At 44.5% G+C, this 12,264-nt stretch overlaps 1 protein-coding gene across 2 annotated transcripts in view; it reads right to left on the bottom strand.

Annotated features, from left to right (window-relative positions):
- Positions 1-12,264, bottom strand: part of TRABD (TraB domain containing) — a 34,292-nt gene that overhangs the window by 16,892 nt on the left and 5,136 nt on the right. For both annotated transcript variants that reach the window (XM_083463738.1, XM_083463739.1), the window contains exons 2-5: positions 5,894-5,956; positions 4,402-4,480; positions 1,395-1,561; positions 548-688 (exon numbers count right to left, since the gene is read on the bottom strand). In XM_083463738.1, coding sequence (XP_083319864.1) covers positions 548-688; positions 1,395-1,561; positions 4,402-4,480; positions 5,894-5,917 — 411 coding nt within the window. In that variant the 5' untranslated portion in view covers positions 5,918-5,956. The remainder of the gene's footprint in view (positions 1-547; positions 689-1,394; positions 1,562-4,401; positions 4,481-5,893; positions 5,957-12,264) is intronic.

Genomic DNA, 12,264 nt, shown 5'->3' with positions numbered 1-12,264 from the left:
TACAGGAAATTAGTGGCAGTTCAGGGATGTATTTTTACATCTTTGAAAAGCTTATTGAAGAGGCAGCAGAAAGTTCCAGATACCAGTGAACTGTGCTGGACTAGATTCTTGCTTTCAGAATGTATAAAACAAATAAAATTCTAGCCATTTCTTGCCACGGGGGAGAGTCTCTTTATTTGACTTTTGATTAAGAGAAGATTTTCTGCTGTTGCAAAGGACCTTATTTTGTTGTACCATCCTCCTTTAGCCTCCCCCTCTAGCTGTTTACCTGCATGGAATTTTTGCATGGGTATCATACTGGACTTTAATCCTGTTATTTGGTTTTACATAAACGTACAGTAGAGCTCTGCTCCACTGAAAACCTAGTCCCTGCATATCCCTGCTTTTATAACACTCCCTACGGAACAAAGCCCTGAATGGGATGGCTGTGCAATTAACTGCATGTTCATACAAGCCTTGACTGCGCCAGATTATAAAAAGTTAGGAAAGCGGTATTTCAATTTTGCATACAGACGGACGTATTATTTTGTCACTGAAGAACTCATACCTGTTTTATAGCTTGCTGAAGTTTCTCCAGATTGATTTCTTTGGCTTCCTTTAGCAATGTCGTTTCATCCATTTTTAACATAGAAACTCTGTATTGGCACAGCTCAACCACGACCACGTCAGGCTGTACTTCTTGTATTGTCTGAAAAATACGGATTCAGTTGCATGCTTGCAGTACTGATGTTTTCCTGGGAGAAATCTCCCAAGCATATAGTAGCAGAGTCCCGATCCACAAACTATTTTTTAAATAAAACTGTTTTTCATTTATGTTTTGGAGGAGAATATAAGGTTTCGTATCTAAAAAGAGAAAAACTCTCAGGAAAGAACGTGTTTGTTTATTAATTACACATTTTTGTATTTTGCTGTTACCAGCTCAAGGACTTTAAAATATTTCAGGAAAAAGAAAGAATATTGCCGAACAGTAAAAACAAACAAATTCAAGAGATTTTTCAAAGCCCTCCTCCTGCCAATTTACCCATACCAACTCTCCGCAGAGAAAACAGGAAACTGACCTCCTCATTCCCCATAATTTCTCCACCTCTGCATAAATTCTACCCAACTCCTGGCCTCTGCAGCTTTGTTTGAAACATGGATGATAAGATTATCTCCTCACAGGTTTATAATCAGGATGAATAATATGGGAGAAGACTACAGTATAGATGATAGAACCTCTGCACAAATTGGTTCTATATAAAGTTATCCACGACCGCAGCTACATTCCCAACCCAAAATGTAATCCTTTTCCGTGTTACAAAAATAGTCAAGGTTTCAAAGGTGAACTTCCGGCCCCAAGAGGGGTGGGGGGAAAGCTTTTAAGGCCCCAATTATTTTCTTAAAAAAAGGTTTACCTTCACTACATCTCTTTTGCTGCTATCACTGAAGTGAGCAGTGCCAACAACATATACTTTGGAGCCCTCCTCAGTGGAAAGTTCGGTCACGGTGCTTGGGAGGCTGGGCTTTAGCTTTCTTCTCTTCATCTTCATCTCCAAAAGTATTTTTAAAGCATCTGCGTCAGCTGCATACAATTTGAATAAACAAATTCATGTTTAGTTTGCGTATTCATCTCCCACTTTGCCGCAATACCTATGAAAAGGATATGAATCGACCACAGTCGTACCTTGGGTTCTCCAACGAGATCCGTTCCAGAAGCCTGTCTGACTTCCAAAAACATTTGAAAACCAAGGGGTGGCTTCCGATGGGCTGCAGGAGCTTCCCGTACTCAATCTGAAGCCGTGGAAGCAGCAGTCGGACGTTCGGCTTCCAAAAAAATGTTCGCAAACCGGAACGCTCACTTCCGGGTTTGCGGCATTCGGGAGCCAAAACGTCTGAGTCACAAGGTGTTTGAGAACCAAAGTACGACTGTATAATGTTTAAATGGAGCCAAAACGTTCGAGTCACAAGGCGTTTGAGAACCAAGGTATGACTGTACAATGTTTAAATGGTGCCAGGTCAAAGTTTTGACCATAAACATTCTGGTGACAAATGGGAGGGTTTCAGGATAAGTGTGTGTGTGTTTGAAAAACATCCCCAAACCACCACCTTCCTTGCCCTTTTTGTGCCCTGCTCACTTCATGTTTGCAGCAATGTTCCCCGCCCCCAGCCCCAATCCAGAGCTGGTGCCAATTAAAAACAAAAACACAGCACGAGCTTCTCATAGAAGCAATACCGTCACAGTGCTAATCAGATCTGGCTGCATGAAGTCGCCAAGCCATACCAGAGGGACGGGGAGGCTTGCTTCCTTGACTCTGAATAGGAGGGCATTGTCAAGATAATTCTCAGCCTGTTCTCCATGATCAAACTGGGGATGGTATAGGGGGTGGAGCTGAACTTTGCAGAGGCAATTTTTTCACAAAATTCTTCCTGCTTTGGCGCCGACACAGTTCATAATTCATGTGTTATACAGCATTAACCTTTGTTTTGGGAACAGTCTGTTTTCTTACAAGATCTCAACACAGGATAACATTAATGCTATTATAAATATGGCATTATACTTTTATTTTTTTTGGGGGGGTAGGGGAATGTAAACTGCCTTCAGAGGACTGTACGGCCCTAAAAGGCAGAACACAAATGTCTGAAATAAATATATGGATTAACTATTTGTAGCTGTTTTATCACATTATTTTATAACTGCCTTCCCTCCAAAGACCTATTTTGTCCTCACAACAACCCTGTGAAATAAATTTAGCTCAGAAATGCTAATGTGGTTAGCATCCTTGGTACCTAAGTGCCCAGAATCAGCAACATCCCATCAAGAGAGTAATTCTCTACCCAGCATACTGGGTTCTCCATAAGCAGCTTGATGATTCCATTGGAGCTGAAAATATTGTTCTACAGAACTCAGCTCAACTGTTTTAAGTAGACCATGAAATTTTGTATCGAAAGGCAGGGCAAAAATATTTCAGCTAGTCATCTAATTAAAATAGAGTCCAGACACATTGCTGGCGATAATACTCCGAAGAGAGGATGTGGTGCCCACGGTGCCCTGCCTCCTCATTAACTTAAAGCACAATCCTATGCATGCTTTCTCCAAAGCAATTTCCAGGGTGCTCAATGGGGTTTAGGCGGGTGGTGCTGTGGTCTAAACCACTGAGCCTCTTGGGCTTGCCGACCAGAAGGTCGGCAGTTCGAATCCCCACGATGGGGTGAGTTCCGTTGCTCTGTCCCAGCTCCTGCCAACCTAGCAGTCCGAAAGCACGCCAGTGCAAGTAGATAAATAGGTACCACTGCGGCGGAAAGGTAAACGGCGTTTCCATGAGCTCTGGTTTCCGTCACAGTGTCCCATTGCATTAGAAGTCATGCTGGCCACATGACCCGGAAAGCAAACGCCAGCTCCCTTGGCCTGAAAGCGAGATGAACTCCGCAACCCCATAGTCGCCTTTGACTGGACTTAACCGCCCAGGGGTCCTTTACCTTTTTTACTACCTAGAAAGTGTGTTTAGGATTTCAGGCTTAGACCTTGTGTCCATGCTAGTTAAGTATTCCAATGTGCCTTAGGATCTCGCCCACACATGCATTACAACAAGATGGCAGCCTGGACTGTACCACTGCAGATTCATTTTTGAATGCCTCCCGAACAAGTAAAAACAAAAACATCAAAGGAAAAGGTCCCAGCTGTCCACTTTCCTGGTTGCCACTGGTCCTCTAGAGCAGTGTTTCCCAACCGGTGTTCCGCGGCACACTAGTGTGCCGTGAGACACCGGCTGGTGTGCCGTGGGAGGAAGGCGGGCGAGTCGGGCGGTGAGAGGCGGCGGTGGCGGCGAGGATCCGCGTCGAGCCGGGGGCGGCTCCGCGGTGGTGGTGCCGAGCGGCGGGGCAGCGCGCGCAAAAGGGAGGAGCGCGAGACAGCGGAGGAGGAGGAGGCCGGCATGTCCGGGCAGCAGCAGCAACAACAGCAGCAGCAACTCCCGCCGCCGCCCCCTCCTCCGCCCGCTATCGCCGCCGCCGCCTCAGCTGCCCTCGCTCTGCTGCCTCCTCCCACCCCGGCAAGGGGGAGGGAAAAAACTTTCGCTTTTGTGCGTCCCTCCCGGCGTGACGCTGCGCGCTGACGTCACGGGGCGGGGCTTTAATGGTGGTGTGCCGCGAGATTTTTTTCCGGCTAACAGGTGTGCCGTTGCCCAAAAACGTTTGGGAAACACTGCTCTAGAGACAAGCACTCAAAACACGACTATCATCACTTCACATACTGCAATGGTGCAGTCCATTCTAAAGTGGTACAGTCCATTCTAACAAGCTCTGACACCGCATAGGTAGACCAGACTTAACCCTCCCCCACCCCAAACTCTAGCCATTAACTGCTTTAAACCAAGGCAAGACATGGGAGGCAAAATGGCTTTGCTAACCACAACTATTACATACAAATATTTGACGCAATGCCCGCAGCTTCCTTCGGCCCATCTCCTTGTGCCTCAGGTGAAGGCGCTGGTTCTGCAGCCATCTGTGTTGGATTAAGAAAAGGGGTGAATGGTGCGAGTGGAAAGAAGAGCTTGAATAAAGCATGTTCTGTGCAGGGATAAATCGACAATTATTACAAATGCTAGAAGCTGATAAACTTAAAACACAGTCTGGGATACAAGGCAAGTTTGCTTTGCATCTTGTAGCACAATTACTTCACTTTGTGGAGATCTGTGCTAGAATGATGTGGCTGTGATTTCAAGTCACTAACAGCTCAAAATACATCTGTGGGGTTTGTGTGAGGGCTCATCAAAACAAGCACACTATCTCTGCTATCTTGCTGGCATAAATTAAACCCATACTGCTTTCTCCATAGAAGACAATGGGTGAGTGCACACATTTGCTCATTGGGGTGTATTAGTGGTGTTAATAACAATAACAACAACAACAACAACAACAACAACAATAATAATAATACTTTTATTATTTATACCCCCCCCCCATCAGACTGGGTTTCCCCAGCCACTCTGGGCAGCTCCCAACAGAATATTAAAAACACGATAAAACATCGAACATTAAAAACTTCCCTAAACAGGACTGCCTTCAGATACAAAGTAGCCATGAGACATGTTGGGTTTTTAAATAAAAATAAATAAAATTCCCCATAATGCAACACACCCATAGATTCACAAATTACGTAAGGCAGAAATGGGAGCCTGTGAACTTACAGATTTGAAAATAAGGGACCAGCAGCCTCGAAAATAAGGGATCAGCAGCCAAAATAAGGGATCAACCATTACTTTGATAAAATACATATTTTGTTGCATGCAAATGGCTTTAGATACCTATTAGGTCCATAAATTACCATATAGCATATATTCAACACAAAAAACAGCAACAATTTGTTGTTGACAAAGGACAGCCGGCCATAGAAAGGGCCCCATTACCTTCAGTAGCTTATTTAAGGGACATCATCAATAAGGGACAGCAGTGGGACATGGCGCTGGGATAAGGGACTGTCCCGCCAAATAAGGGACACTTGACAGCTATGCACTAGGGGTTATTTTATAGTGATATGAGAACCAGTGCCGCTTATCTATCTCCAAAAGAAGGACTGGCTCCCATCATCCCTGACCATTGGCCATGCTGGCTGAGGCTGGTGGGAGCTGGAATTTAACATCTGCAGGGACACGGGTTTGCCCTTTCTACCCTGCATAAGGCAGAAGGCTGCAGAGCAAGCGACACAATACGTTAAACTTCTTATCGGGTTAGTTGCTGCCTACAAGAAATAAATGCCACAGTAACACAAGCTTCCCTCTCAAAGATCTCAGCGTGCTTTGGTTTTCTGCTTCTGCGGCTCAAGCACAGCAGCCTCTCAGAAATTTTGTTAAACCAAAATGCCCAGTGAAGCGTTTTCCCGCTCTCCACACAGGATGTTGCTGTTCCCAAAATTTACCTCCTGCTGCTGTTCCCCCTCCATCGCGAGAACGTTCTCTAAATTCCACCAGCCAGATCAGACCTGCAAAACATTAAAAGAGGGGTAGAGAAGTTCAGGGGTAATAATCAGCAAGGTGCGAAGTATGCATTTAAAAAGATTTAACGATTGGCTAGTGTTTGGCAGTATAGATCTGCACAAATGTTGTTATTGAAATACGCAAAAGCGGTGATACACGACGTAACAATTGTCTCTGTTGCCAACCTGGCTTTTTGTGCCTATTGATTCATTCAAAAAGGTGGAAAGATAAATATATAGGGAAGCCTGAGGTTGAACATTCTGTCCAGAGGCAATTAGCAGGAACATGAAGCTTGGTCAAACATACTTAAAGGCCACATTTCAGTTACTTCCTCTCCTTCTTCCTCCTGAAAGAGAACCTATCTTCCTCATGTCAGAAACACAAGAATACAAAGAAAGCACTCTCATCTGCCCAGCTGGTTCAGTATTGTTTCATAAACCATTTCCTACCAACAAACCCCCACAGCATAAGCCAAGGCACACCATCCATCTGGTTAAAAAAAGATAATTCTGCAATAAACGTGTTAGTCATTAGGATGCTAGAAAGGCTATTTGATGCATCTGCAATACCAGACTAACTCAGCAAGCTTTCTGAAAGTTGTCAAGAGTTCAAAGTTGTTGGTTTTTAAAATAGATATTAAAGGCGCATCAGAACAACTTCTTTAAAGCCAAAACTTTCACCAGCGGACTGGGTGGTATGTAGGGCTGGGAGATATATCGATACATCATCCAAAACCGGTTTGAAGTCCATATCGTGATATCAATTTCATATTTTTTTAGAACATATTTTTATTAACCAATTTCAACATAACAATTTGTCAGTCCTCATAATCAATTACATTATTCCCCCCTCAACCCTCCCTCTTCCCCCCCCACAAAGGACTTCCCTCAGCTCCCCTCCCTGATTTTTATACATATCTCATTTTCTGCATGTTATAAAACTGTACAGTACATCTCCTTGCTTTATCTATCATATGTTCAACTAATAAATTTGTGAATGTTTATTCAAAACCTGCCAAAGAGTCCAGTTCATTTTGCTGTCTTTTTAGATAGTTTGTAAAAAGTTCCTAATCTTCCTTGAAGTCACAGGTGTCCTTTTCACGCAGTTTATATGTTAATTTGGCCAGTTCTGCTTAACTCATCAATTTTTCTTGCCACTGCTCTTTCGTTGGGATTTCCTCATTCTTCCATCCTTGTGCTATCAAGATTCTTGCCACCGTTGTAGCATACATAAAGAAGTTCTTTATTTTTCATGGCAGGTCTTGTCCTATAATCCCTAACAAAAATGCTTCTAGGTTTTTTTTACAAATGTCAATTTAAACATTTTTTTCAATTCATTATATCAGTTATATCAGTTTCATAATTTTTAAGCTTGCAATATATTGCAAACATGGTGGGTGGGTGGGTGTGTTATGCAAAAACCATGAAGCTAGCCAATGCCTCTATATAGCTCCATTCTCATTTCAGGTATCGTGGTATATCAGTATATCACAATGCTTAGCTGGTGGTATATCACGATGCTGAAAACTAGCTATCACCCAGCCTTAATGGTAAGCTTGTGGCACATGTGTCATTCCTAGAATGTGTAGTATTCTTGGATTGGAGCAAGAAGAGTTATATTACTTATATTTTATTATATTATATTATATTATTATTTATATTATATTACCTGTCTTGTCTGTGCAGTTCTACTCCTAGTTCTCTGACATAGTAGGCAGCAGGCAAAAGTTCATCCAAGTACTGCACATGTACTTTAGCTTACAGTACAACGGCACACCCATTTTTAACCCCTTCTTTTTGCACACACACTCGCTCATCAGGGGTGAGCTGTAACAGTCACTCAAAGCACCTTGTATGAACACCTTGTGGCAATCTGTGACCAGCAGTTAAGCCCAGGGTGATTTGAAGTCTTTGCATTACCAGAGAACTTTGAACAAGCACAAAACCCGTTTGCAGCCAATGTCACAAAGTTGTCTTTGCGCAAAAAGAGCAACTCATTGAACTGCCATGCGGTAGGGCCCTCACAGGTAAATTTTTCAAAAGCAAGGTTATCCAAATGTTGGTTTCCCGTTACCACTGAATATCCTGAGCTTGCCAACGAAGCCGTATCTGTGTTGCGATCATTTGGACAGTGCGTAACTTTGCAAGACAGGTTTTTCAGCAGTGACTGCTATGAAGGTGAAACAGAAAAGTAGGCTATGTTATCAATAACGAGACTACGTTTGACATACCCTGCAATATGCAAGCTCAGCCATCCCATGGATATGTGCCATAATGGCCTCTAACATGAAAAGAAAAATACTCGTGGTTTGTTATAACTTACATGGCTTGTGCAACCATACACTTTAGGGCTGGGCGATGTTGGGCTTTCAACATGGCGGTGTTTCGTCAGCCAAACATTGTCGCTTGGCAATAAGCTGAGATGTTGAAAAAAGCTGCACTGGCCCCAGCCAGGTGAAACTGCTGAAGGCAGTTGAGGTGCCTTCACCATAGTGCCTCTTGGGCTGCGGCCAATACAGCTGGTCCCAGCCTGTTGCTCAGCTGGAGGGCAGAAAGGCTCCTGTCCCCAGCTGAGTGAGCCCTGAGGCCCCTGCCGCTTGTGTGCAACCAGCAGGGGCCTCGGGGCTTCTTGGCCAGGCTGCCTCTGCCTTCGCTGGCGTGGGGGGTGGGCGATCTACCTTGTCCGCTTGCCCCCCACTCCCCAAAGATGGACCAAGCGGCAATAGCCAAGCGCACAGAACCTGTCAGGCTCTGTGTGTTTGACTGCCTTCGCCTGTGCAGGTCTCTTTCCTCGTTCACCCCAGGAGGAAGGACGCAGCCCACCCTCCCAAGCGAAGTCTGCAAGGCGTGGGGTGCAAAGATCACTCCATCCACACCTTGTGGAGAGGGGCTGCTGGAGAGCGCTGGGCCAGCAGCAGCATCAAAGAGTCCCGACACCACTTGCCTGCCTTCCACTGGGAGGAAAGGGATAAGATACCCTCCCAGAGGAAGGCAGCTGGACAGTAGCCATGCAAGGCCGCAGCCTCGATCCCACTCCTACTCTGGTGCAAGCAGGAGTGGGGTTGGGGCTCTCTCAGCTGGGAAGGGCAGGCTTCGCACTCCTCTCCCATAATCAATTCTGAGTTCCCTCTCCAACCCTCCAGAGGAGAGTTGGGGAAGTGAGATGGCAGAAATGGGAAATCTGTCTGCACTGGTCCCAAACTGCACTAGTTGAATGCCACCCTCTGAATAACTTGTATAACTAACATTAATATTTCAATGAATTCCACATGAACCAGGGTATTACATACATCTCTGCTTAGGATGCCTCAGATAATGGTTATAAAACAGCCAAACGTGCAGTTAAAATGCATGAAACCAACAGCTGCTGAAGACCTGGTCCAAGTCTACCCGGGAACAGCTGTGGCCAGGATCCGTGCATTGCAGGCAGCTGGATTAGGAGACCCTTGAAGTCCCTTGCAACGCTACGATTCTAACCTAAGGTCCAAAATTTATGTGACAACAAATCAATGGGTCACCACACCAGGTAAACGCGGACTTGTTCGTCATCATACCAAAAAGGTTGGGAACCGCTGTCCTAAAAATAACTAATTCTGTTCCCCATGTTCACAATGGCTCATTTTTAATGCTACTTACTTTTGGGAGTGATGTGTGATAGGATATGTCTTCTAAGAAGCAACACTTTACTGTAACTATAGAAATTAAGACTTGTACACAAGGAAGATACGCGTATGTACAACTATGCTTTGTCAACTACATCCAGTGCCCATGATTTTAATGTATTTTTCAGCTGTGGCAAAGGCAGGAAATCAAAGTTTTGGTTCAGTTTTCCTGAACGGCAGGGATATTCTCAGAAGCTTTCAGTAGTCAGCACTTACGACTACTACTCCCATGCAGAAGGATACTATCTTAAGTGCAAAGAATGGAAAGGAAAATTGTGTATTTAATGCAATGTGTAGCTTGGCCCTTGGTCTTATGGCTTTGCATAGCAGCACCTGCTGCACCAGTCTCTTGCAGACGCACACATCAGGATCATCTAGCTCTAGACAGATAATGAAGATAAGAGCTGCCGCAATGAGCTACATCAGAGGGGTATCTGGCCAAGGGGGTGGTGAGTACTGGGTGAATCAGCGGAAGCTTCTCGGAAGCAGAACAACTGCAGCATAGCCCTTCCTTTGCTGGAAATGGACCAAGCAAGATTAGGAATTGCGCTGAAACATCACACCAAGTTGATGGGAATGATGGAGCCACATTCAATGAGCTTCATGGCTGAGTGGGGATTCGAACCCGGCTCTCCCAGGTCCTAGTCCAACCCTCTAACCATTACGCCACACAGGCTCGCTTGTAGAGGGGATAAAAGGTGAGGAAGGGTAGGCCATTTCTGCTGACTGCAGCACTTTGCAGAAGGACAGTAAAAAAAACAACAACCACACACACACAGCAAATGAAAGCAACGAAATCAATATACAGGTACAGTGGTACCTCGGGTTAAGTACTTAATTCGTTCCGGAGGTCCGTACTTAACCTGAAACTGTTCTTAACCTAAAGCACCACTTTAGCTAATGGGGCCTCCTGCTGCCGCCGCGCCGCCAGAGCACAATTTTTGTTCTCATCCTGAAGCAAAGTTCTTAACCTGAAGCACTATTTCTGGGTTAGCGGAGTCTGTAACCTGAAGAGTATGTAACCCGAGGTACCACTGTATATAGTTGTTCTGAAATAAATTACCGTATTTTTCGCTCTATAAGACGCACCAGACCACAAGACGCACCTAGTTTTCGGAGGAGGAAAACAAGAAAAAAATATTCTGAATCTCAGAAGCCAGAACAGCAAGAGGAATCGCTGCCCAGTGAAAGCAGCAATCCCTCTTGCTGTCCTGGCTTCTGTGATAGCTGCGCAGCCTGCATTCGCTCCATAAGACGCACACACATTTCCCCATACTGCAATAAATACAGTATGTCCTTCATGCAGTTCCATGCCTAATATTTTGTAGGCAACACTTCTTTACAGACCATGTGCTTTGGGTTCTCCTTATGCCCTATCCTGTAGTTAAACTGACGTGTGTGTATCCACAGCAGTAAGGAAAGGAGGAATGGATGCTGGGAGGAGAGCAAAGAGAAGAAACACCATGGTGCATCTGCCGCAGCAAAACCAGACACCTTTTCTGCCCCAGCTGCAACAAAACATGTCTCTCCCATATCAGTCTCTACAGCCACAGCAAGCGCTGTAACTCTCCAGCTGTTTGTCCCCAAAGCACCACTCTTCCATGAGATTATAGAATTATAGAACTGGAAGGGATCACCTAATCTAACACCTTGCAATGCACGAATATGCAGCTGTCTCTTATAGGGATTGAACCTGCAACATTGGTGCAACCAGCACATTGTTGTAACCAATGGGATGGATGCCAACAATTGATGTGTGAGATCAACACACGCTCTGCCTCTGCATGCATATCTGCAGGACAGCTGCCTTTGTATGTACAGTTGAACACACACCTATGCACACTAAACCTGTGGACACTAGGAGTGCTAGACAATATGCACAACACCAGGGAGACTTGAAGCTGAGACCACCTGCTTTCCATTCACACATTTATCTTGGTCTTACGCCTGAGTATAACTTCAGAAAAAGGATCCACTCTAGCTTACCACTACTGAAACCCATGACAGACTATGCTACATTTAAGGTTTCAATGACATTCAACATCAACTGGTTGAATATAACAGATAAAAGAAATCTCTACAGCAAACAAATTTTTAAATCTGCCTTGCCACCCAACCCTGAAACTTGATTTTTTTGCTCTTATACAAAAATTGCAGCCCTGGAATCTACCAGGGTAGGGCAACTGATTATACATTTGTCTTGTTGTTTTCTGAGAAATACCAGTGTCTCCTCTTCTTTTATCTTAATACAGAACCTATTGGATAGATAATAGTAAAAGTACTTTTCCAACTTTGTTGAGAATGAATATTTGGTTCCTAAATAATTTTTTTCCTCAAGCATTAAATCAACCAGAGCAAGAAATGAGATTTCATCGTCAGACCAGTCACACTGGTTTTGAACCAATGGAAGTTCTTCAAAATACTTGACGTTCACTAATGCAAGCCAAGACATAATTAAGACAGTGGAACGATCATCCTGACGAGTTCGTCTCCCATCAAACCAACTTGTCTTCCCAGCTCAAGATTATCATTTTATGTGCTTTCCAGTCCTTGTGAAACCTGCTGAACTAGACCAAGGTCATATTTAAGGGGAGGAGAAGCAAAAACTACATAAGGATAAAATACATGCCACTAATCCACCACGCAGGGGAG

This window comes from Podarcis liolepis (genome assembly GCF_965112155.1).
Source record: "Podarcis liolepis genome assembly, chromosome: 10".
Taxonomy (NCBI): Eukaryota; Metazoa; Chordata; class Lepidosauria; order Squamata; family Lacertidae; genus Podarcis; species Podarcis liolepis.
Note: the sequence above shows the minus strand (reverse complement) of the source record. Positions and strands in the feature narration are given on the sequence as shown.